The sequence below is a fragment of the Haemaphysalis longicornis genome, unplaced genomic scaffold (genome assembly GCF_048455015.1).
Source record: "Haemaphysalis longicornis isolate Haplotype H1 unplaced genomic scaffold, Haemaphysalis longicornis Haplotype H1 scaffold_6, whole genome shotgun sequence".
NCBI lineage: Eukaryota > Metazoa > Arthropoda > Arachnida > Ixodida > Ixodidae > Haemaphysalis > Haemaphysalis longicornis.
Window position 1 is genome coordinate 161,130,302 of NW_027526407.1, and position 27,196 is coordinate 161,157,497.

The window sequence follows — 27,196 nt, forward strand, 5'->3', positions numbered from 1 at the left end:
AAGGAAAACGATAGCACTTGGAAAATTATTCACCAAAGTATTTGGCAAAGTATCTTTGCTTTTAAAAGTGAACATCAGTTCTGATTTTGATATACAGGTTGCAAACACATCGAGAACAAACAGCTTTCCATCACAAGTCGGAGTGCAAAGGAAACACATTCGCCATACGTCCGAAGCACTCACTTCGACGGCTAGGTTTAAAAATCACAAACGGTTTTTCTTTCTAGATAACGAATGTTACAGCCATTAGGCGATGCCAATGGTATCCGGTATTTTTGAGGCACGCCACGGTCCTCGGCACGCTGGATGGCCGACCTCGTACGTTTCCGGTTTATTCATTGCAGTGTCCTGCGTTTTAGAATCGACGTGAGTGTTCTCTTTCATTTTTGCGAGTGCTAGAATCAGTGGATCGCGTTGGACACAATACTATCATTTTGAAGCCTGCTTTCATTAACACCTTGGCCGTATTTTGCAGCCCCGAGAATATATATTTGACTACGCCTAATTTAACAAGAAAAGCATGCCAGGCATCTCAAATATGTTTGTGTACATCGTTGTAGCTTTACTTTATATTAATTTAGATGCGACCACATCTGCAAAAAAACAGCCCATGAGGCCCCTTTACTACCACGCACTCAAAGAGCGTCCAGCCTCAGCGTTCAAGGATTTAAGCCAACCATGCCTCGCAGACTTCAACCTCTATCTGCATCAACTCGAGGAGGGAACGGAATGGGCCTTAAAAAGTAAGATACCTGCTTTACTTACTTCGAGACTATGTTGTTCTTTTAGCCTGTGTTTAGCACTATTTCCAAGCAAGCGGATACCCTTGAAATATTTTTCGATTCTTCCCCAGGGATGTGTGATTTTGCTCACTTGGCGAAGACAGTAACCAAATATTATTTGAAGTAATGGTGCATAATTATGCATTCTGGGAGCGATGCTGCGGCATATTTCACGTTGATGGCTCACTGTATAAACTGATTAGCGACCTAGGTAGCCGTGTAATCAAAGAAGCTTTTATAACTGCTTTCTGAAGGTCAGCCTACTGATACGCAAAGTGGCCTCCAATCGTTTTTGTGAAGGCATTTTGGTATCACGATTTATGGGGTAAATCGGCCGATATGGGTTCTTGTGGCATGTCCACCACATAAGCAGCATGCTGAAGTAGGCTATAAACTTAGGGGGATGTGTGTAGGCACGACATGGTTTTGGAAAGTCACGTTTTAAAGTAAAAGCTCTCTGTGCGCTTCCAATTTCCTAAACGTTCGTACGAGGGAGGACAGGCGTAGAGAAAGAGGCGGTAGTGAAGAGTCCACGATAAGAGACACGCCGGTCCTTAGCGGTACGCACCACGTGCTAGGAGAACAGGCTGAACGCTTGGTGGATAATGGGTGCTCAGGAATGGCAATGGCTCGCATCGCATCTTTATTGTCTTAGCTTGTCTTAGCTAAAAAATTCACGGTCCAAAAATCACATTCACGCCAAAGCCCCAAGAGGAGCTTTTACAAAACATATTCCTGGCTACACAAGCGCGAACGTCGCGATATTGTAATCCTGCAAATATAGAGACGATAGTTGGTAGAAAACACGTTAATACGATGGCCCGATGTCTCAAACGGCTGCGAGATGTCATAGGATAAAAGGAGATAGTGTCATGATGAAAAAAGTCATAGCAATCCTAATTAAAAAAAAGTCGGCAACCTTCACATGTGAGATGCGCAGACACTTCAAATAGCGGAGCTGGTTCGCTTTACCAGCTCTAACTGCTTCTCTTGGGTCCGCCATTCTATTACTTATGAGAAACTGGTTAAAAAATCCTCTTTTTCGCAAACTAATTTGAATCACAGTCCAAATTCTACCCTGCCAATGTCCACATTTCACAATTATATTTTCCGAAGCCAAATTCTACTTTTACGGTGCTAAAGTCCAAAGCCACGCCCCATCTACCTCTAAAATAAATTCCTAGGCCATGCGAATGCAATGATACGACAATTTTACTGACGCCGGTTTTATAACACAAAGGACCCAGGCTCCATTCTGACCACAGAAAGCGTTTTTTTTTCATTTACGATAGGCTGCACACACTTTTGTTCTCCGCAGCTTCTGACCCCTTACCTCTAGGTAATTAGTGTTGGTCAGTAGTCAATTTGCCGGTTGTGCACATAAACGTCACGGTTGGAATTTCCGGGACCTTCCTAATGGTGCTTTTTCAGGCGGGCACTGCCAATACCGGCTGACGGGTTTGTTTTCTTCTTGACACTTTCCCTCACACTTCTTGGCCTACCGTTTCCGCTTCTCTACGTCGCCGATTTCTGTTAACGTTGGTCACGGAAGAGCTCAAACTTTAACGGCTCCGTTCAAAGAAATCAGCTGCTTTCGCTGAGATTGGAATAAACTATCTTAGCACACATTTATACACGAAAAGAACCCAGAAATGTGCGGTTTATTTTTGGAGCACAAAGGAGGTTAAAAGCATCAACTAGGCGAGGGAATCTGGAGACAAACATCATCAGGTAAATACTGCGAAACATGTTTTGACGGAGAATTCATGAAGCAAATCATTCATAGCTGCCAGATAAAATCAGCATATTTGCTATTGCGGCATTATACGAAGCCAGCAACTCTCCGCAATGGCGCCCTCTGTGCGAGTTTTTTACTGCAATTTTACAGCAAGAGATATCGTACCACTAATATGATGTCAATCCACGCGACGGGCGGAAGCAAAAAAGTTTGAGTTATCCGTAACTCTGTGCTATGATATAATATCCTGCAGTTAGGGCTTGTGCCGTTGATAACCTTGTTTTTGCTGGTGAAAATGCCTTGTGGCGTCGTGGATAATAGTCTATTCATACCGTGTATGGTTGACGGCCGTTGTAGTACACGATTGCATTAAAAAAGTACTTATCATTCAAAACCAAACCTATGAATCTCGCAGTGTTCGACAGCTCTGCCAAGCCCGAAAGCGGCGTGCTGAAAGGTAGCCACACCTTTCTGGGCTTTTATTCCGAATGCATTGATGCCCTACCAGCGAGTACACCTACTCAGAACAAAAACAATAACTCAGCCCCGGAGCCCAATTTCTCCAGTACCTACTGCCTTGCAACTCTTCGTTTGGCACCTGAGCACCACGTTTTCGAAAAGGTATGCCAAATCTCGCTTTGTAATTCTCAGTTTTACGCAGCCTCACACGAAGAGGCAATTCCGCAGGACGCTCTAGAGCAACCTCTGCTCTTACAAACATTTTCTTGAGAACATTGTGGTACAAATCGTGACATTGTTATGTCCTAACAACCTATTCTTTAAGAAAGAAGTCGCATGGCTCGTGTGGGAAAAAACCCTAACAATTAGACAGTTTTATTCAGCTACTTCGATAAAAGTGTTATGAGTCGAGCTCGATCACAATGCCCGAGCAACATGCACAACCTATTTTTGTTGGTGATTACTTGCAAACACTGTTCTTCACCAGAGCATGATATCTGTATTGAGGCGCACATAGCAGCATTACGCGAATGCGCTTGCTGAATGTTTTGTGTTTCTGTACAGCTGGCTGTCCGGTATCCGCTGCGCTCATAAAGCGTGCGTGGAAGGTGGTCGTTCCTGCCAACCGGAAACAAGACTATATAGGCCACATTTATTTATTTATTTATTTATTTATTTATTTATTTATTTAGTTCACCCTCAAGGCCAAGTGCTTAACAGAGGGGAGTGGGCGTTCATGTAGTGGGAGCAATACAACAAAGAAATAAAACAAAGTACAGCAGCAACAACAACTGAACATGTATACTTAACATCTGTTACATTGTTAATAATGCAGTGCGGAAGCGTTCGTTATCTTGAATGCCAGCAATTGGTCGGGGAAGGTGGTTTCATTCGTTCGATGTACAAGGAAATAATGATTGAAAACAAGTGTTAGTGAGGCATGTCATAATGCCTACTTTTTGAGGGTGGTCAGTGCGGGACGAAACATACGAAGGTGGGGAAATGACAGCTGTGCGTAAAATAGAGTTGTGATAATACATTTTATTGAACAAGGAAAGTCTACTGTATTTGCGACGAGTAGCCAGATGAGGTAATTGCATGGAATTTTTCATAGATGTAAAACTAGCTGCTCTGCTGTAATTATGAAGAATGAAACGAGCGGCGTTGCTCTGGACTAGTTCTAAAGATTTAATGAGAGTTTCAGAGCTGGGGTTTTAAATAGAAGCTGCGTATTCAAGTTTTGACCTAACTAATGTTTTGTAGAACAGTGTTTTTAATGAGACCGGTGTGGAACGAAAGTTGCGGCGTAAGTAGCCTAACATGCGATTAGCCCTGTTAATTAAATTCTCAACATGCAAAGACCAGGTTAGATTATCACAAATATTTACACCTAAGCACCGATATGATGTAACGTTTTCGAGCGGCGTGTTATTGAGGTAGTAAGCGGGGGAAGAAAGCGTCGACCGTGAAACATGCAAAACTTTGCATTTAGTAGTGTTAAGTTCCATTTGCCAATTCAAGCACCAATCGGATATGGCAGCGATATAATTTTGCGACAACTTCACTGGTGAAGGTAGAGCACTGGTACTGCTGACAATTACGACAGGATTTCAGCAGACGCAGCGCCTACACAGTAAAATTCGTTTTTCGCCCCATCGTAGTCGCATCCTCTGCCGACCCTGCCGTTTACAGGACCCGCAACGTAGGCCATGGTTATAAAGCCCCCCTCCGGACGAAATGGACACTGCCGCCATTAAAAATGAGCGCAAAAGATTGACGTAATAACCCTTTGCTCATTAAACTAAGGTAGGCCTGAGATACGACCAGGAACTACCTCAAACACGACCTACTCAGAATTAAAAAGATATATATAGCGTCTGTTTATGCAAGTTGTTATATTATTTATCGACCAATGTGCTTGGCGGCCACATAATGAAGCTGGGTACGGCAATATGTATTTCGATGCCCAAAAAAGTTGAAAGATCTCCTTAAAACAGTTACGTTGTCAGACGAAAAAAAAAACGTTGCCGTAAAAATTACGCTGGGTACTTAGTTTTGCTAACAGCACTTAAAGGCAAAATCTGCGCGATAATTAGTAAGAATGTTTGGAGCAGCATGTGCTTTTAACCGCATTCTTGTCTTTCGTTGTTTGCCTTCCCTAAAAGTTATTTCAACCGCCTTTTTTTCCGCGTCTCTTTGTATGCATTTGTTTCTTTGCTTTCGTTTTTTGTCTCACAGGATTACATGCGCGAGAAGTCAGACTGGCACACGTTATATCGGTTCTGTAGTAAGGTTCGTTGTGCTTGTTGGGCATTCCGCTGGTCACAGAAATCTTTTGAAATGTGACGCGGCAGGGATAGTTTTAAACTTTTCGTTTGAATTTCTAGATTTATTCCTCAGCGGTCCTGATTTGTCGCCGATAGCGAGGTATGCATGCAATTAAAATAGAAGAACAGAAACGCCAAGAACTCTTCTGATGCCCTGGCAAGTCGTGTTCTTCTCTTTTCGAGATAATAATATATTGCCTTGTGATTTAATTCTTGTGATGAGATGATGTAGCTTGTGTAACTGCCGCATGACTAATTAGCATGCGGGACCCTCCTGGTAATGAAATCTTTTTTTTGGGAGAAGGCAGCGTTGCTGCGAAGTATTTATGCGCCGTATGCAACTCAACATCTGTTTGACGCGTGGATTTGCTTGCCGGCATTTTGGCGAGCGCCTAATTTTATCTCCAGTGGTTGGCTTCTTCTTTCATTAGTGGTAACTTTTATATTGTATAATGATTGCAAGATTGTCATGCAATACAAAAGAAGGGTTACCAGATTAAAGAGGGAACCGGGCTGCCAATAAACAGCACTTGGTTCACTACCGGAGAACAAACGCGGCGCGTTATCGCAGAACGAGAAAGTATAGGCTGTCGCGTTAACACCCTCGCACGGCCTTACAGAAATGTGGCAGAGCGGAATTCCCAATCGCATACTTGGAAGTATACTTTTATAATTTGACAAGATTAAGCTGGGTTAAGGGAAGGAAGAAAAAAAACGTACAGGCACTTACCATGACCGGATATGGTAAGCCAAAGGGACAAGAAACCTTCCTGTGCCGAAGAAATCAAATAAAAGCAGTCAAGACGACAGCATACAAGGCACCGTTCAGCCTCAAAATTGGTACAAAAATTGACAAGGTTCCTAAATTGAGCATTTGTAGTAGTTTTCAATAAACCAAAGACAGCAGCTTCCTAGCGCAAAGGGAATGATTGGGATAGGAGAAATAGTGCTGGACCATGGTATCGCCCGTCCCAATCCTATGGCACTCCTTTAGGGAAACAATGACTGTGTGCCATGACAGCATATCACCGATTTAGCAAATTTGGAGAAACAAAAAAATAGCAGTGGTTTAGCTTGGCTATGCCAGGATATACGTAGCGTCAGCTAAGGTTCAGCTGGTTAGTCTTAGCTTTCCTTTTGGTCTAGGATTAGTTTCATTATCATGCTTACGCTGCTCCAATGACACACACACGCGGTGGAAGTTTAATGTGAAACATGTATATTTATCAAGCGGCTCCGCCTCAGCGTCACTAATGCTGCAGCGCAAGAGACTTCGGTTTCATACCCTTCCACGCCTAGCATGATCATGAGGTGCCTCGGGCCGCCACGTGTTGAACGGAGGGCGGTGAGGACGCTGGGCGCTTGAGGTGTCTGAGAGACGCCGGGCAGCGAGCAACATTCTGTGCGGACGTCACTGCTCCTCTAGCATGCGCAGCCCGGCTCTCCAGGAGCCACGAGAAACTGCTCTACCTCGGCCAGTGCAGCTCCCGCTACAATAATCCCCTCAGTGTAAAACATAAATCCAAACCTTTAGAGGGCCCGGCAAGAAGCCATGATAAAGCTACGTCCATGTGCCTGCGAAATAGATGAAAACGCACTAAACACCGGCAGTTGACATGCCAAATCATTGTTACCATTGTTGTGATCTCGTTGCCCTCGTACACCCTTGCATAGAATTAACGCAATGGTATATTCATGATATTTTTGTAGTTTTCTTTCTGTGCCTCGTGCCCGCTACTGGCCGTGATCATCAAGACTCCGCGAAAGTATTTCATGGAATCAATCCGAAACAACCACTGTGTTGGCCAGCTAGTACGCCTCACCACAGTCTGTTATACAGACGTGGGCAACTGAAGTGTCCAAAGGAAGACAATATTAATGGGTTCGTAAACAAAACAAATACTTAAATTTTGCATGCAGGCCTTCTCTGTGATGTTAGTTCTACCACTTATCGTAGTCGGAGACCTGTGGCATTGTGAGGAAAAGGACGCTCGCTGGCCGAGGTGAGCATACTTCAAGTAGTCGAGGCAGTCCACGAGAAGCAAAAAAAAGAAATCTCAATAATCATGATGCTGATGATACTCTGAACGTTTTTGGAACCTAAATGAACATGTTATTGGCCAGGGCTAAGTCAATTTCAGAAATTTGCGAGGCCCTCAAAATATAATTTATTACCTGAAAGACCAAGGCCGTAGAATGAAACTTCTTCAGGACTAAAACCTGAATTACCGATAATTATTACACTTCAGCAATTCAAGTGACGTGAAGCAGAAAGAAAAGCTTCAGTACAAATATATATCCCTTTTTACGCCCAAAATATATTGTGACAATTCATAATACAAGTGGAACCGATAAAGACAAACCGCAAACGGACGCAGTTCACATGACGCCACCGACTGGCTCGAAGGAGAGTGGTTGGGCGCTAAATATGGAGACAAGGTGCTAAACAGTGCAGCGGTGTTGTGCTGCACGACGGAAGACACTGTTGTCTTCGGGGGTATACAAGGGACGAGCTGGAAGACACAATAAACTAGCCAGGCTCGCCTGTCTCCATATGACCTGATCGGTGTCAACATCTTTGAAGCTGCTGAAACTTCCATTGCTGCATACTACTAGGTCTAGGAGCCCGTCAGAAAGCTTAAGCATTTCACAGTAATCCAGATAACTACAAATCGACGTTACAGGGTATCCTCTTCACACTATCTCTATGCGACACGGTGTTAACTTTTTACAAACTTCTCCACCCATGCAAGTCTGCAACGATGGCTTCCAGCTCTTCGGAAATTATAGGTGACACCGAAAAAACCCTGAGCGGGCATGTAAGCAGCGTCTAGAAATTTTGGACCACAAATTTAAGTGTCGAGAGCAGCAGAGCAGAAACTACCACAAAGGGCCCCAGACGTCACTGTAATCTCAGAAAACCGCTTTGCCTGCAGAAATGTACCGTGCATTTTCTTATGGTTCTACGAATTTCACCCCGCAATCTGCACGACTGCTTGTACTGCCAGTTAAGTAAGACTCGTTCATAGGTATCCGACTAAGAAGAATGGAGGCCTGTGCGAAAAAAGCAATTCCGCACTCAGGAATGTGAAGCTTCCGGATGACTGAAGAAACGTCTCTTAGCGGGAAACGGGACACGTTAACTCCGGTGTCGCAATACGGCACGGAATATAGTTGACACAAGAGGCACTTCAAACACCCTGGGCAGCAGCAATATGACCTCTACACCCACTACCGCGCGCCGAATATTCGACGCAGCTCTTTATGTGAAGTCAGTCCAGCAAGAAATGCCGCCTTCGTTATTTCTGTACCACGTCATGGCAACATCTGCTAAGTATAACCCGACGGTCCGTAGCCTAAATTGGGCATTCAACCCAATAAATTGACTAACTCGGTTGTACTGCTCAAGCCACTCGTCGATGTCGTCACCGCAGATGCCAGCGAAGAAGAGAGGTTCGCGCTAGCGGCGGGTCACCATCTATGCCGGGGCAGAAGCGGCGGCATTCTGCGTTCCTTCTAGATCCATCGGGCGAGTGGGAGGGAGGCAGAGGGGGGACGGCAGGCGTCACGAAGCGTCCGGAACGAAGCTCCAGAGTCGCGGCCGTGTCATGTAGAAGGCACGGTTGAACGCAAACTACACCACTGGTAATGCGAAAGCACACTGGCACAAGGACAGGGTAGTTCGAAAGCACGCCTCTACTCATCTCGAAGGGAACTCTGTGACAACGCGGAAGAAGGGCCGGCAATGATGACTATGCACAAATGTTGATTTTAATTGGTATGTACAGGTGAGAGATTGGTCTCACTGGCGAATATCAATCATTTTCATTAGTCGTCTGATGCAAACAAGAAAACAAATAACGCTCACAATATATATATATATATATATATATATATATATATATATTTATTTATATATATCCCTGAGGAAAGAAGGTTCTCTTTGCTGAAACGTAGGCCACAATCGTGCTTTTACCTTGTTCGAAGTTTTTCTTCTCTTGTGTTCTCTACCATCTTCAAAGTTCTATTACTCCCTGGATTTTATGTATATATATATATATATATATATATATATATACATATATATATATATATATATAGAAATATAGGTCGGCAGTCTACAATGCCAAAGGAGGCATAGGGGTGTGGTTAGGCTCTTTTCTTTTTCACTCGGGTAATTAGGTAAACATTTTTTTTTAAATATACAGAAGATAGAAAGAAAAACACGCGCCCAGAGTGGGGTCCGAACCCACGCCTTTCGATTACATGTCGAATGCCTTACCAATTCGGCATTTGACATATAATCAAAAGGCGTGGGTTCAGTCCCAACTCTGGGCACGTGTTTTTCTTTCTTTCTTCTGTATATTTAAAAAAAATGTTTACCTAATTACCCGTAGTGAAAAAGAAAAGAGCCTAACCACACCCCTATGCCTCCTTTGGCATTGTAGACTGCCGACCTATATTTCTGTATTTCCTCAACGAGCCCCTCATTTCCTTACTATATATATATATATATATATATATATATATATATATATATATATATGGGGCTGCAGGAGTTCTAAACATAATGTAGCGAACCCAATGGAACAACAAGAATGAAAACGGTGTATTCAATGCTTGCGACGAACGGCGCCCCGTCGTCATAGAGATGCAATATTTTTTTACCTTCTCAGGTACAACTCAGACCACTGTGTGACCATTTTGGAGGTGTGGACTTAACGTTTGCGGTATGTCTGCCATCGACGTGCAGCGAAGATGACGCCGGAAAGATATCCGTATTGTGTAAGTACGTAACAGCACTTGAAAATGTGGCATAATTGTGCAGATTTTTTGGCATGTAGACCAGAGGATTCAAACACGACTTCAGTGGGTAACAGTTTCTGATCGACAAATAAACCCCACAGCTACTTTTTTTCAATTACACTGCTGCCAAAAAATGAGGTGTTATTAAAGCATAATTTTTATATATTTTTGCAGAGGCTATATTCACCTGCCGTCAGCATCGCCTCTTGAATTCAGATGTACAGTGACCCGTCGTCAACTGTAGGTTTTATAATCAGCTTGGAATTCGCATATATTCGGAGTGTTGTAAACCGAAATTCCGAAAATATCTGGCCAGGTCACTGAAAAAAAAATGTAATGAACGCAACAGATCTACTGAATAGGAGATTTTACGTATAAAGACAAAACATGTCGCAGAAAAAAGAACAATTTTTTTATACAGGAAGACAAAACTGCGCGATTGTTGCCTGTTTAGCATTCACCTCTGCTCCGAGACAAGCGTTCTTGAGCTGATCAATGTTGCTGTCGTTTAAGAGCTTCTCTGGGCTCCTCTTCTCCTCATTTTCGGCTGCGTTCACCACACCTCTGTGCACGATGTAAGCATCTGACAGAATTACGTTACCAGACCATCGGGCTCGTACACCGTAAATGTTTTGTTCATAACCACGTTAGGCGCGTAGGGTAAGCTTAGCGTTGGAACAGAGACCTTATCAGCTGTTTGCTGCAGACATTGCTTGCGCCATCTCTGTTAACATATTGAGATATCCGCAGCGCCCGAACAAACGTTTCCAGATAAAAAGGGGAAATTGGAAGGTCGCCTATGAAGTTGAATGCATTGTGAAAAAAGTTTCGACTTCACCGTAATTTTTTTATGTCCCAGTAAAAGTTAACAAGCGGTATCTGATTAGGTTTCAACGATATAATAAACCCATTTGAAATCGTAGACGTCGGTAATATGTAAGATACATAAAGTAGCTTCGTGAAATATCTCTTATCGTGAGACCTTTGCGATTATGTTAATAAATCTGTGATATCCGAACACTTTTGCTTTTGAAATATGTACACAACAACTCTCTCGAATATTTTACATTAGCATACTTTCCTATTGAAGTGTTTAATGTTAGGTTATTGTTAACTTTGAACGTCTTTCATGGGTTTTGATTGTATATAGCGGAAATATCGTGACGAAATAGTGGAGGTTTTAGAGCCACAGAAAAACTTGTTGATGGGGTTTTGCAGCGAGCTTGCTCAGAAGCCTTATGTCAGTAGTCGTCAAAACGTACTTTTGTTGCGTAGGCACTGACCTGTGTGACAATAGCACCAAAAAATAAAATAACCAAAAAAGTACTCGTACACGTAATGGTTATTCTAAGTAATAGTGTTAAATGTGTTTGCTTTCACATACGCCTCTGCAGGCGCATCAAAAGAGAATTTCAGAAGGGCGCAATTTTTAGGGTGAAAACATTAGGTAAAAAATCATAAAAATATCAGTAACCAAACTTTGGTTATCGCATTCTTTTGTAAAACAATTTTCAAGGCATTTTCTGTAGGTGACGGAGGAAGATGCTATGTTATAACATCAGTGACAGTAACGTTTAAATCAAATTGAATTCACACGTTCTCGCCTGGCTCCCAATATGAAGCCGAAGCTCTGTGTTATATGAGATCTCACAGCACGGGCTTGTCCATGCCACTGCAAACGCTACTGAAGCTTCAAAAACGACACGTTAACATCAGCATCCAAAGTGGAGAATATATGGAATTTGGTAAGTGCAGTTTAAATTGCAATAGTGTGCAAAACAAGAAAATTGCGTGAGTGCAGCATCAGTCACGCCTAATGAAGGAGGGTTAGCATTGCCTTCGCAAAAAGTATGTGCTCCACAGATGTACGTTGCGGTTTGAATTACGAACATTTAATATTTGTTTGTTTATATAGGCAGCCTGAACGTGTTTAGTTCTCGTAAATGAATTATATACTCTTTGCGCTTCCATCCTGTGTTGGTTTTTTTTACTCGTGGCTTTTTGTACTGAAGGTTTCAGAGCTTTCACAAAATAGGTAATTTACACATGCAACACGCTGAGCGGGCACGTGTGCAATATCCTCGAGCATCAAAGCCGATTGAATAATAACACATGCGTTTTCAACGTGCCCCGGACAACAATTATAGCAACCACTTCAGCAAGCAACTTGAGAGCATTTTACTCAGATTGCAAGTAGGTTGTTGCATGCACACTGAAGTCCTCTTTAAAAATCAAATTTGGACTTCTATTATCCGACATTTTGTAAAAAGTAACTCAATAATGAAAACATTTTGATATACGCTGATATTGACGACACACTGACCTATGATGTGCTGCTGTTACTGAATTTCCTTTTTTATTTTGCAGCTGTAAGGCAGCCGCCAATGTTGCAAACGCAAAAATAGCATTTACTTTTTAGAATAAAGAAGGAAAACACTGAAAACGTTCTTTTGATTGTTAAAGTGGCCGTATTTGAAAGCCACCGTTCATTCTCACCATGACAACTACATACATAGCTTTTGCATCTATAAATGAGTGCCTTCAAAAATTTTTTGGGCAAATTTCTACCCTGCTCACTGGCAAACAATGCAAGAATGTCGCAATTTTGGATTTATTTTGCCTAAAACTAATACAAAGCAGGCATTTCTATCGCTACAAAGAAATTAAAAACAAAATTCGCCAGTGGAGAAATGGCGCCCCATTTCTACGTTCTTGCACAATTTAGGGCAGTGGCGCCCCTTTCCGTTACCAAAACAAAAATAGTGATGACAGATCCGGATAGGAAGGAGCCAAATAAGGTACCAGGAGGTCAGAAATCCTCTTTTGTCGTTAATTTATGAAGGTCACCAACTGTAACACAAGCGTTCATAAAAGTCCGTATTTGGATGGTTCATGACTGCCAATACAAGAACGGTTTTCAGAAAAGGTCTATTGTCGTTTTTCATCTGGTGTGAAAAGTTTCAGTTTCCGAACTTTCCGAAATCACACTTGCGAAGCCCTCTTCGTAGTTTTCTTCTGGTTCTGCTTAGATTGTGCACGAGCGTGTCTGTCCTTGTGGCGGGTCACTTTGAAACTTTCTACTCTACACCAAGAGGTAGCCCGTCTGAGTGCGGTGAATAATTGTAAACGGCAGGTCACAAACACGGGCACACACGTACAGAGTAACGAAGGCAAAACTACAAAAACCTATAACCGTGACGAAACTTGAACAAACAGTCGTGAGCCTGATTTTGGAACCTTGGGAAATCTGCTCAACATACGACCAAAAGCATTGGAAGAACCATGAACCATAGAGATGTTAGTTATATCTAGTATGCGGTGTTAGTAAACTATGTGTGCGAGTCGTAAATAGGCGACGGAGATTTCCTTTAACTTCCATCGCATTTGGCTCCGAACGATTTGCCCTGCGTACAGCAGTTGACGCCGCCGTTCTACGTTAGTCATAAACGTGAAAAATGTTGGATATATTTGTAAGTGCGAAAGTATCTTCGTTGATTTTCTGAACAAGCCGGCAGGTACCCTTTTTGTTCCAAAGTTAAGGAAATCGCAGCACAAACCTTCATGTTTGTGTCAACATTGCAGGCGAACAGAGGCGACCGTTACCTCGTAAAAATTTTCGATAGGTTGTCAATACACCGACGTTTATTTAAGAGAGAATTGTAGCTATATAAACCTTATCTCGCCAGGATTTGGTAATCATCTGGATGCCCGCTGTCATTCCAACGGTGGTAGCAAAGTAAGTTGTATGCATTTCAAAGCGTTCCGACCGATTAGGGCTTCATTGGCTCAAGGCAAGCTTGACGAACGTTATAAAAAGTAACAACCTCACTTACAGCTGCACTTGTCAATATTCCTGGAGCGGATGTGCGTCGAGAAATAAATGCACCAAAAGTCCGATTTTTAAAACACCTACATGCTAGAATATGTTCAACAACTAAATCCAAAAAATAAAACCGTCACATAGCAACAATACTCTCTACGTGAAATCGATATTATATTTGGAGGGCAGGAACATTATTGGATTTAAAGCAAATGTTTCTGCAGGCATAAAAATATTATGTGGTGCAAAACACGTAACCATTGAAAGTGAGGATGGCCTGTTGGGAGGTTATTACCAAAACGCTTGCCAGTGCTGGTGCTTCATTAGAACATATATTATGATTTTTTTCCAAGCCACCGATTTGAATGTTGCGGGTAGTTCGATAATACTAGAGTACCTTATCACATTTTCAATAATTTCACCCCCTTCAAGTAATATTGCCACTTTTGTTTAGTGGTGCTGCGAATGGATGACGTCCTTTTGTGTATCATCTTTTACGCTTTTAAACGATGCGTGTGCGTTAGTGTTCTCTGGTTTTATTTTTGGCGAGAAAGAAAATAGTAGTGGGATTATAAGATCAGTTAAGATGATTTTTGCACGCGTAGCAGTTTTTCTGCCTGCTTTAGATAAATCGCAGCTTTATGAATGTGTAAACAACATTTATTTGGAAGCCTACACTAACATTTGCACGGCTCCTCAGAGGACTGAACCTGGTATGCACATTTAAAAGATGTAACATATTTCTATGTCCTTCACGTACAAGCAAATTGATAATTTTTGCCTCTATTGAGGCGCAATTAACTCTCTTCGTCTATAAAACATTTTGAAGAATGAAAGCATAGACGCAAAACTTCAACGAAGATTTAATATTACTGATTTAAAACAATCGAAATGTAATTAACAGGCTGTAGCACTACGTGGAGTACTAGCTTTACGTAAATCGTTAAATGGTCTGCTTGTCATACAGTCAGTCACATTCAAATTTAGAAGAGGATAAACAATGGAGCGTGTGAAACCCTCCTCTGTGGGTGTTATTTTTATTGCATTCAATGTTGGATTGTAGGTGAAGATTTTTAGATGCGACGCTGAGAGCATATCTTGCCGGTGGCCCTGTCCTTCCTACGTGCGTCCGTTGTTGTTGTCCGCACCGCTGCGCAACTCCTCCTCTCGCCGTGATAGCGCGTCCTCCCCCCCAACATCTGTGGCGCGCGCAGTGCGGCGCGCACTCTCACTCCGCTGGTGGGCGGCGCTGCGCGCGGCGCAAGCGCGCTGTGCGCATGTGCAGCGCCCTCTCTCTCCGCGGTCTCCTCTCCTTCGGGCGCGCTGCACATTACGCGGAGTGCCACGCTCCGGCCGGTCTCTCAGTCGACGGTCGTCCGCGCTACGAAGGTTCTCTCTCTCTCTCCCTCTCTCTATCTCTCTCTCTCTCTCTCTCTCTCTCTCTCTCGCATTACCCGACGATGCTCACGCAATTCGAGTAATCGACCCAACGGAAACGCACAATGGAACCCCCTTCAGCGTCGCATCACACCAGGGTTCCCGAGAGGGGAGGTGGGCGTAATATTTTATTATCCTTGTAGGCCCACCCAGCGTTTTGTTACTTTGGACAACGTGTTTCACTCGTCCTGGTGTTTAGTTTAGGTGACAAGACAAGAAAGATTTAGGAGAAGGTAAAGCGACATAACAGGCAAAGCTGAACCACCAATTAGGCAGAAAATATCATCCATCAGACGTCGCTCTCATGTGGCAAGGACGGCGTAGGGCAGACTGGCCGGAGTTTTAAATAAATAGCTCAGAGAGCAAGGTTGTTACCCTAATAAAAGTGGTGATGGGATTTTATTTTTCATTAAAGCACGTGTGATTTTACATGTATTTCCATAAAACCCTCACAAAGGGGAAAAAGTCAGGTAAGACGTAAAATGTTCAATGCGCAAAAAAGTTGCATATTAGGTCAGACTCTTTCAGCACACCCTCAATTGGGCTATATGAAATGTTAACTTTACGAGGCTTACCATGTTTGCGCAAAAAAATGTGTGGTGGATGATTCGCTTCTTTTGGGTGTCTTGTTTCTCATTTCGGGGAATATATGACCAAGCTACTTGAACTATATTTGTTGAAAGTTAGCGCCCGCCTTTTTCTGTTCTTGTGATTCGTCCATTTTTTGCGTCACGCCTGATAAGATGCGGGGCAAACGAATGCAATAAAACTAAAAGTGACACTTTTTTACTTGGTCCAGAAGGCTATTTTCATTATGCGGTACGTTTACATGATCAGTCAAGGACAGAAAGGTGGGCCCAACCAATCAGCAGTGTTTTCTTCCGGTTTGTCTTCTGTGAACCAGTATGAAACAATTACGATTTCCGACCGCTTACTGCGATGTTTTTTTAATATTGGGTATATATTGCCATTGGGGTGTTTTTATGTACAATCTTTCTGTCTTGTCTTTCGGTTAGACGAAGATTTGCACACGGGTTCAAGTGGGGATAGTTGACAAAATTGACCCAGTCTATTTCAGCTCAGTTCAGTTAGTTTTAAGTAACCTGTCTGGAGTATTTGCATTCAACAAATTATGATGGTTTATTTTCATGAAAATTTGCATTTTTTCCAGCCTTACGTGAATCAGGATGCTCTGCGAACGTGACTTCTGCAGTATGCCGAAAGACTATAAAACCTCTGCGGAAGGATATTGCTGCTATAATGGTTGCGTAAGCTCTAATAAATTCTCTAATTTTGAGACTTGTTGCATAGGAATAAGGTATGCGGACTCAATGTAACTGTGCTATATTAAAAATTAACACACCTAAGTTCTCCCTTTGACATAGTTAATCAGGAAGCATCTGTGGGCAGTTCCAAACCTTATCGTCCTGACTTAGTTCGGTTGAAATAATGAATATCTATATGTAACAATTTTTGTACCAGATTTAATATTAGTTTTTTGCGTCCTTGATTGTTTTGGATAAAACCACTTGACGCGTATAGCGCTCCTAACGAAAAAAAGACATTCATCGTGGACTTACCTGGCATGTTATAATAAAGCGGAAAACAAAAGCAACATATGATACCAAAGACATGCACTGTGGCTTTTAAGAAACGTTTTTTGTTCGGGATAAATTAGGAAATACAGGCGCAAAGGATTATGTGCATACTGATGACGGCAGGCAGAAAAAAATCGCAGGTGGCCACGGTCGGATGAATATGATTGTTATGTGTGTGAAATCAATCAGGGTTAAAGTAAAATAATTGACCGCCTGGAAGTTGAACATTTTCACGTGCGATATCGGGAATTTGGCCCACGAAAGATTATTGGTGCATGGTAAGACATTAGGAGGGAGGGTGAACAAACACGACGCAAAGTAGGAGACACGCACACGCATTGCTAACTAAGCTAGTGTTGTTGCTTGCAAGGGGCCTGATTACCGACCTGCAAGGCAACGGGAAGGGAAAAGGACGGTAGTTACCACAAAATGCGGGAAATAATTTTCCGAAAAAGTCGCTACAATGTCCTCAAAGAAGACAGCTGCAGTTGTTCATTGAAAAGGCAGCCATTTTTCTTTCGTGCTGTATCACATACACTTTGCTTCAGAGAAATCGAAACACTGACTGATGCCTGAAGCTTCATAGATTTGGCACGGGCCCTCTAAGCATATTATCAAATGATACTATGCTGATTCTATTTCGTATCACATTGAAACTGGCTACAGTGCGCAGCAGAGTTACGCCGGTATGGCTTTACGAGAATTAGCGCTCTTCTTGAACCGTCCCATTCTGGTTGTCCGAGATTCGGTTGCATGATTGGGAGATTCTGCATGTCACGCTTACGAAAAGAGGCTTATTCGCTTGTAAGTTTATATTTAAATGGGTTACTGTTTCTGTAGTGAGCTGCCGAAAAAAAGATTCCCGCCCATTGTCAGCAGGGCCGCTGTGGATTCGCGGGAGCCCACCTTACATACTCTTTGTAAGAAGATACTTATTATGTGGCCGACATTCTCTGTCAGCCCGAACCTATACAGGGCGCAGCTTTTCGGCATCGTGAGAACTGCAGCACGCAAGGCGAAAGAAGAAAGAGTGGGTCGTTGCAAGCAGAAAGCCTTTGAAATTCTTCTTATCTTCCACAAAAAGGGGAGCCCACACCTACTGAAGTGTACAGCAGCCTTGTCGCGTACACCATAATTTCGTCTCCTCGAGTACGAAAAGGAAGGTGGCTTTGTGCTATCATCCACTGATGTGCAGAATGAAATAGTGAAGGAAAATGAGTTGCGGTTACTCAAGACAACCCAGCAAACTTAGAGTCTAGAGCAACGTGGCTACGTGAAGGATCCCTATTTGCCAACCAGCGGCTGTGATACGAGAACTTGATAAGGACACACTCTAGGTTTTCAAGTGTGAAAATCTCAGAAGTTCGACTGCCCCTTCAGATTTATAGTGTTGGAACAGGGGACATTACAACGCCACATGAGAACCTTCTTGAAAAAGTTACTCTCAAACATTGCTCTCCTAAGTTCACGAGAGTTTCCTTGTGGGGAAGCCTTACTTAGCAATACTTTCTTTTTTAAATGTCCTAAAACGTTTTGCATTTTCAATATACGTGAAAAAGCCGTAATATTCGCTGCTACGAAAATTCTTATGTGAAGATGTTAGCACAAGTTGAGACCGGCAGTGTGAAGTTAATTTTTAGAACGCGGCGAGGTTTTCGAAGAAAGTCTACTGAAAATGCTGCAGTAATATCTTCGCTCTACCAAATCAGTCACAAAGGATGCGTATTCTTTCTCAGGGAGGGCATTTGTAAACGCTTCGGTCAAACACCGATTTTAAATATTCTGCTTTCAGTCCACGTCAACCAAACCGCGACGGCGGATTCAGAGCAGACTAAGGGGGCGAAAGTGTGTCTCTGAGTGGACGAATTTTTTAGTTCTGTAACAACTGTCTAACAAAGACCAACAAAATGTTCAGTTTATCCTATTCTTATGTGTTTCGAGATCAACTAAAATGCCAGTATTGACGAGGAATTTGCCTGAGAGCAATGCTTATGTCTTCGACATCTCATTCAAGCCGCGCAACGAGAATGTGTTTTGGCGTTTCGGATCCCGCTTGCAAAAAGCCTCTGCGTATGAATTCGGGATATTGCCACATTGCCTAATATATGGGTGGCTACAATATATTTCAAGTTGGCAGTTAATTGGTGAGCCCCGCAATCAGCAAACAGCATTTGATGCTGAAATTACAAGAATATAAGTATGTCGTATTCAGCTTCAGTTTTTATTGAGTATCACTGCATCCATGCTACGGGAACAAACAAGAAAGGAACATATCGGTACATAACAGAGAATCCTAAAATGTGAGATTCAGCAGGGCTGTGGGTTTTTTTTGTGCTGGAGGTTTCATAAAAACAAAAAACAGGTCTTAGTTCCCCGTGCATGAAAATGAGCAGCCTCTGTCCTAGATTAAACAATGACAGTAAAAACGTACCACATAAAACAAAACACAAGCACAAGGACTATGACTGGCCGTCAATGTGTTATATACTTATGGATCCGGGTTTACGAATTAACACAAAAAACAGCACAAAACAAAAAACCGGTGATTTCACGGCCTGCGTTGGGGAATCTCACTCTACCAATTTTGTAGCACAAAAGTGGGACGCGCATGTTGTATGTTAGAAATATAAATCGAAAGGAGCGGACTATCACGGGCTACAAATTTTTTTCAGAGAATTCAAGGTAGTAATAAACAGAGTCAATGACTGTGTCACGCAAAACGTTCAGGTTTGTAACTGCAACTGGACAAAGTCTGCAACTGTTCGTACTTGGGTGCATATATATGTGTCGGCCATTCAAACCTTTGACACCATAAACGTTTTCTCCAATGATTCTGTGATTCTGTGTCAAAATATCGGTTCACACATAATTTGGTCTATTATATGGAAGCGGAATAAAGTCCGAAAAGCGGAAAATTGAAAATTTGAGATATACTCTCCAAAAACAGCGAAATTGGGTTGAAAATTATATTCCAAAACACATCCTCCAAAATTTCGCACAAAAAAGTCGGACAAATAAGAACCCTGTATACGCAGCCCCCCTGTCATCCCACGGAAACTACGTTGGTCAGATATAAACGTGCATTGTTATTCGCCGCCAGGGTAGCGCGTACGCAGTAAAAGCAAATGTTTGCCGCCGTGGAGCTAGGGACTGTCACCTTTATGTAACAATGCCAAATGTTATCAGTGTCGTAATATTGCACAATATGCAACCACCACACATCTGATATCCATGAAATTTTTGGCATCACTTAGGGAGCGACATGTGGATAAGCAAAGCACTCCGGCATGTGTATAAAATAGCAATTTTTCACTATAGAACAAGACTTACCTTTTCTACTATCTGGGTTATAGCTGTGTTTCCAAGACATCTATGGTTTTTTTTTATTTTCCACCTTTTTATTATAATTGGATTTGACCTATGCCGTTAGGGTGCTTGCACGCACTAAACCATGGTTGCTAGTCAGCGCTTTGTCTGTGTCGCTTATTCTACGCCTCGTTAGCCCACTATGGCACCCCACAATTCGCAATACGAGCAGATTCAGTTTAAGTAAAACATTTTATAACTCTGAACTATTCTGTATTGATTGATGCGTGTGCCCCCTTTTCTGTGATATGGATGGGGACTTTCATTCTAGGTTTAGCCGGTTTCCCTGCCGTGATAAAATATTTGTGCCTGAAAAAGTCGATGACGTTGGGCATTTTGCACCGCCATTGAACACAGTTATGTACGAAATTTACAAAGGCATTCCACACCAGAAAGGAGAATTCGTCGGCATTCACCAGACACTCCGGTACCCTGTGATACATAAATGCTGTAGTGAGAAGGAGCATGCTGCTGTAAAAAAATAAATGTGCAGATGGGAAATTATTCTACAATCCAATACAAGTCCTGTGGCCTATGGTGTGTGTGTACTTCGTAGGAGTGTTGGTTAGGTCATCATATTTGTTTCGCCTCTCTCTCGCACTGAGCGCACGCTCTCCCTACTTTCACAAATATTTCTTTTTTGGGATCAGTATATTGGGTGCCAGATCATGCTCGTACTTGTCTTTTCTCTGCTTTCTGTGTTTGACACTTTAATTGAAGAGGAGTAGTTTCCAGCTTGAACACCTGTGTTCTCTAGTGCAATCTACTTTGGTGCTTTTTATTTAATATTCCAGTAATTACACCATCAAAAGTACTTTTGTAGGCAACGGAACACACTTTTAGTGCAAGAAGACTAGGGTTAGGTAAAAAACCCCGAGATAATTTTCCATAATAATTTTATTCTCTTGCTTTCCTCTGTCTTTTTATCGTGCCCGTTTTTTTTTTTTCGGAACAAAACATGTGATCAATGATCAGCAAATATAAACTTCAAACGTCGTGTATTACGAGATACGTAATTGCATTTTATTTTATTATGATGCTCTAATTATACGTGGGAAATTCAGAACAAGTACAAATGCATTTGGTCACTAGAAAGTTCAAGCAGTGGCCTCGGGACGTTAAAAGAGTAGCCGAGCTTTACTAGTCACGGATTTTCTTGCTAGTCTTGCAGGCCGCGTGTCCCTTGCACGAAATTCTCCTTGACCGAAATTTACCATTTTTATACCCTCACTATAAGTTGAGCTGTCAGTGCTAGTTACATTTATTTGAAAGTAATTTATTTTCTTGGTAATTGAAGAAGGTGTTACCGTTTTCTGTGCTGAGAGTGCAACAAAATTCGCGATTTCAAACTTGAAGAGCCCTGAGCGTTCTCGCTTTATTGTTAATTCAAATGCATCGTTCGGCTGCTCCCTGGAAATGTTTAGAGGCTGTGTGAAGCTTTAGCGACAGGAAAACACACAAGTAGTCTTGTGGCCCTTTTTATAGGCCCGCATTGCTTCATATCAGCATTGTTATTTCTAGCCTTATTCTCGCCAGCCCAAAATGGAATTGAGAACCATCACTGCAGCGTTCTCAGTTCTTAGCAAGCAATTTGTCTCAACAGAGTTTGAAATAAAATGTTTAGTTTGCAGTTTCCAGATGTAACTTCTTTGTTTTAAACACGCTAAGCTAGAAAGGTGTATTGCGCTCTGCACGCCGTTAATACGACGTTATACGCGCTCCTTGTCCGTGACACTGTCCGTACCACCCACCGCATACGGCCGTACCACCCGCACAAGTTTTTTGCGTAAAGCGGTAGGCAATTGAACCTACAGTTTACATTGAATTCTCGAACGCACTGCTGTTATCTCCTAGATTCCTTGTATCCTGCATTGTTCTGAACTTGTTGTTGCAACAGGCATGAATCCTTACTTTGCTGTATTTTAAACGTTTGTGTGCCCTCTCACTCCGTACGCTCGCCTTTAACTATTCAGCGGGTTGTGTGGGTTATTGTTTCACCGTTATCTTCTTTCTTTTGTGGGACGCTGTCAGTAGTCTATGCTGTATCTGTCATGCAACTGTGTGCTAGTCGCATTTTTGTTCAAAAAGCAAGCTCGCCAGTGACCATTCTTTCTGAGCACTTCATGTACATTTATTTGTTTATTTGTTTGTTTATTTAGTTTCAAAATGTTTATTTTCAATCATTCTTGCTCAATGTGCCACTGAAGTATTGATAACCCTAACAAGTGTCTTAGGCTGAGAAATAATGAATGAATAAATAATGATGGTTGTAATACGACTAATACTGTGATCTTCGTAACAATAGAATTATGTATAATGAAGATAATATGGCAGTAATTATAATACGCTATTAGTACAATATTCTCACATAATACGGTCGAAGCGAACCTGCAACTCCGTCTTTATTCCAAAAAGAATTAGTTTATGCTCGTTTGGCTTGTGGGGAAAATTTACCACGTTCAGTGGGAATTTATGTAGCTAACAAAAAAGCATAAAATACCCCTTGTGCTAGAAAAGAAGTTGAATGTTTCGGAAGTTACCTATACCAGTCTTTTATGTGTACGTTCAACACTTTACTACAAACATTTTTGTGGAACATAATGTACAATAAAGGCATTGTGCCTGTGATAAACCTGTGCAAGAGTCGTTGCCAAATGATTGTCCTTCCAACAGGGTTTTTTTGGCAATTGTGGCAGCAGTAGTTGTAGGAGCAACACTGTTTGATTGCAAGAGAAGGAAGAGCGTGAGCATGGGCGAAACTGCTCCCGCACCAGTTCACGTGCCCCACGTGGAAAACTCTGTTCCTCGCATTGGGCCTCCAGGTTCGTGCTCACGCATGTTCTTTCTCTGCATTCCTACCAGCTATTCATCCTGTGGAACCGAATATTTTCTTATCTTGACGGGTACAGCAAATAAGGGTTTGGTGGGGACGTTAAGCTTTACTTAGGCTACTAACAACCGAGGTGTGCCGGAGAACAACGCTCTTGGCGCAGAAGTGTGCGAGCGGGTTGTGCAAGCCATGAATGATTATTCCAGCTAGGTATGAATCCGCGACAATTCTGCTTGATGTGTCCAGAACTACAACGGATAAGAGTGTGCGGAATATACGAAACGGCTGGTTTATCCTTAATTTTATTAGAAGCCGGCCAAAATGGCTTACGCAGTACTCTGTTTTGACGCATTTCTTCATTGATTCTGTGTTCTTTGATGCATGGGATTGTTTCGGTTGTGTCTCTTCACGTGGTGGTCCTACTTGTGGCCTAAAAAGTTTAGTTACGATTTCGCAAGAAAGCAATCTGTTTGTTATTAAAACACGGCTGCACCTGGTCCTTTCCGTATGCTCGGTAAAATTTCAAGAGCAACAGTAAACTGAAATAAAACTAAAACAAATTGAGAAATATTGCAAGGTACTGTAACGAACGAGCTCTTTCTGTGCATTCTGAGAGCAAGTTTGTGAGACAATACAGCTGCGTGGGGAAAAGTGTCGGTTGGGTTGAATGCGCCAGTGTTACGAGCGCCGTTTTTCCAGAGGAGATTTCTGTTATAAGGTTTCCACCAAAAAGTATGCGGTAACATAAAACCGAAGTGGTTGATTTGCGACGCCTAGAAGTACAACTGTGTCGCTCAATGGCAGACGACACGTCTACAGAAAACAGGAGGTGCAGTAGATCAAGTAAATAAAACGCACTTTATGTAGTGACGCTTTCTCAAGGCAGTGCAGCAGTATTTTGAGTTCCGTAATTGCTATACCGATCTTCATTTCTGTTGATCATAATGAGGTATACCAGAAATGGATGATTCTGGTGATATAGCAAACACAACCGACATAATAAATTGAAAAGAGATTTTTTAAGGTCGGAGCAGGGAGGTTTTTGCACGAACTACAGCTATTACATTATATATGTTCACATTTCGCGTGGGTACATTTTAAAAGTGATATTTTCTTTCTTCATCTACCACACACAACAAATTTACCTGTAAGGTACAAAAACAGCGCGATCATTAACGTGTACTGAGAGAGGGAAACAATTTTGAGAAGCATCAAGAAAGTATGTTAAAAACAACTGGCTTCCCCCACGTACGCTGGAATACGCCCTTTATATCCTGTGTTCAGCGGCAGAAAATATATTCTCGAACAATCTTCCAGTGTATGTTCTTTTAATATCACATTTACAGCATTTTAAAACGTAAAGTTAGCTCTAGAGTGCTCACAAAACTGTTGTCTGATTATGCTACTATTTCAAAAAAGGAAAATGGGTGATACCTTACAAGTTTAAAAGTACAGTCTTTCCCCTACAAAAAGCTGCACTTCTTACTTCATGCTAGGTCATTTCGTAACTTGGGCCTTTCATTCACTTCCAGGCAGAAGACTAACAAAGTGTTTATTATGTATGAAAGAAACGCGTAATTTACATTTGCTATCCGCATTATTGGCAGCCCAAAAATACGGCCTTGTGAGCTGTAAAAGTGTTGTTGAAACGACAGTGTTATGTATATTTTATTTTATGCTGCCTTTTCAGAACTGAAGCCAATGAACTTCGCAAAGAAGGCACTTCTTTGCTTCTCTCTGCTCCAAAATGCGAAAAAGGTGTTTGGGAGCGACAGCCGAGAAAGCGGTTCCATCCGTGTTCTGCATGGCATGCGGTTCTTTTCGTTGGCGTGGGTCATATGCGTCCACAACCCAACCACAGCCAAAGCTTTGGGACTGTTTCGTACGCATTTCATTCTTTATTCTTGTAGCTTGGTAAAATCGAATTACCACCGCACGGGTATTTCATTGGTCTAACGCATCTATGAGGTAAAAGAACCAACATTGCTTTTAAAAGAACTAACATATTTTTATGGTGAATAGGTAAATAAATTTAAAATCAAGTATGTTTGTACTTAGAGCATTCGATTTTAGGAGAGCCTCGAATATCATATTCACGACCGAACAAAATTATATATCCGAATTCTGAGACTTTTTCTCAGTTTTTGCATCTAGGAACCTAATCTATGATTTACTGCTGGAGGATATGCTGTGTAACTTAGAAAACCCGGGTGACTGGCGCATCCTGAACTTCATGCTGCTGAGGAAAACGCAGAATCTTCGGAGCCGATAGCGTTTCTTCAGCTACCCATAACCGAAAAATTTCTTGTCTGTGTGTCTGTCTGTCTGTCTGTCTGTCTGTCTGTCTGTCTGTCTGTCTGTGCCTTGATTCTGCCACCCGGCAAATGGTAAGTGAAGGGCTCTTTATCAAGACGTACTCTAGCTAAATAATTCTCAAACCAGCAAACCAACACATCCCCCGCTACATTTTCTGCGAAAGCTTGTAAATAAGCCAAATATACGAAGCTGGTGGTAAAAAAGAACCCCAAGGTGTTTTATAAAGAACATGGTCCGGTCGCACAACAACCAGCTTACGTAACTACCACTGGGAGCAAAGGGCGTGGGAGCAAAGGGAGCACGACACAATGCCTAGGCTTTCGCCATGCGGAAATTTCATTCATGTAGTATGAAAAGTCACAGATTCCTCTGGTTGACAATAATTTTAGAGTAAATTTCACAAGCCACTTACTAGTGAATTTTAAACATTCAGTGTTTTTTTGCGTAGGTAACGTGGACGACGTGTACCGCATGGACTTCAAGAAAAAACTTGCCAATCGAGCACCACTTGCGATAGACACATTCTTCTTCATTGGGTAAGCTGTGATTACCGTGTGGTTTTCCTGCCTTTCTTAGTGTTTATAAAAGAACACTCTGGATCACCGAATTTAAATTTGGAACCGCTCCTCCATGACTATACCTGCGAAATAAAATGTTATGTACAATAGCCACAATTGAGATGACGGTGCACTGACCGCTAGAATATATTCTGCGACACGTTTTCAAAGCCCGCCACTTGGCTTTGCTAAGCAAATATGGCAGACAATAGGGTAAAAAAAATGAGATGTTTCAAAAAAACATATCATGTTTTGATGTGTGACAATACGGGGCACCTTTTCTACATTATCACAGGTGTAAAACGTGTGAATACAAAAGATGTGATCGCGACGACTTCACGCAAAAGGAGAACGCAGGCGTCGTAAGGGTCGGGTAGCTTTTGGGATACGCCACTTTGTTATTGCAATGCTAATTTCGCTTACACCGTCTTGAGGGCTTGATTTCGCTTCGTCTTATGGTCAATGTCTTCTGCACTGTACACCTGTGTTGTTTCTTGTAAAGTTTGGTATCATTGCGCAAAATGTTTGCCGTTGTCGTATGTCCGACGAAGTCGAATAAAAGCATAGTTCAGCGTGTAAACATCGTAAAAACGTAAACTAGGTTTAACTCATGATTGTTTTTTCACGCGAGGGCGCTTTTTTAATTACACCACGCGCACCTTTATTGTGCCTTTCAGTTTCGTTCGAGTATTCCTCCATCATTTTATCCCCACCTAGTATGGGTTTTACATGGGTAGTGTTGTGAGTAGGCACACTGTAAATTTAATTGCGGAGCTAAAACGTCATTATTAAAATGTTTCGCCACTCTTTCATGCTAGCGCGGTTCATTTATGGGGCCAAGACCATCAATACTAAGTTCCTTGGTAAATGTAAAATTCGATTCAAGTTGTTGTGCCTCTAAAGAAGTTAAAATAAATGAAACGTTGCAGTCGGAATTTATTGGACGACGTGCGATGCAACAGTAAGAGGTATTTGGAAACGTTTTTGAGTAATGCAGGTGATTGCTTCAAGGCTCTTCTCATTTTTTTTTTTACTTCGAGTGGTTTAGGAAGTAGTAAAATTTTTTTCTACTCCTGGGATTGCATAGGATGTTTCTGTGAGCTGTTATCTTCGTTTTTTTTTCAAAAATAGGTCAAAATATTTTTGCCTTCTGATTTCGG

At 42.0% G+C, this 27,196-nt stretch overlaps 1 protein-coding gene across 2 annotated transcripts in view; it reads left to right on the plus strand.

The window, feature by feature from the left end:
• The first annotated feature begins 365 nt into the window (after positions 1–365).
• The window catches only part of LOC144142028 (nose resistant to fluoxetine protein 6-like), a 75,735-nt gene continuing 48,904 nt past the window's right edge, over positions 366–27,196 (plus strand). For both annotated transcript variants that reach the window (XR_013316800.1, XM_077673451.1), the window contains exons 1-7: positions 366–743; positions 2,936–3,141; positions 9,983–10,091; positions 16,541–16,637; positions 23,007–23,155; positions 24,854–25,045; positions 25,928–26,015. Coding sequence is in view for 1 of the 2 variants with exons in the window: in XM_077673451.1 (XP_077529577.1) it covers positions 521–743; positions 2,936–3,141; positions 9,983–10,091; positions 16,541–16,637; positions 23,007–23,155; positions 24,854–25,045; positions 25,928–26,015 (1,064 nt within the window). In the remaining variant the exon portion in view is untranslated. The remainder of the gene's footprint in view (positions 744–2,935; positions 3,142–9,982; positions 10,092–16,540; positions 16,638–23,006; positions 23,156–24,853; positions 25,046–25,927; positions 26,016–27,196) is intronic.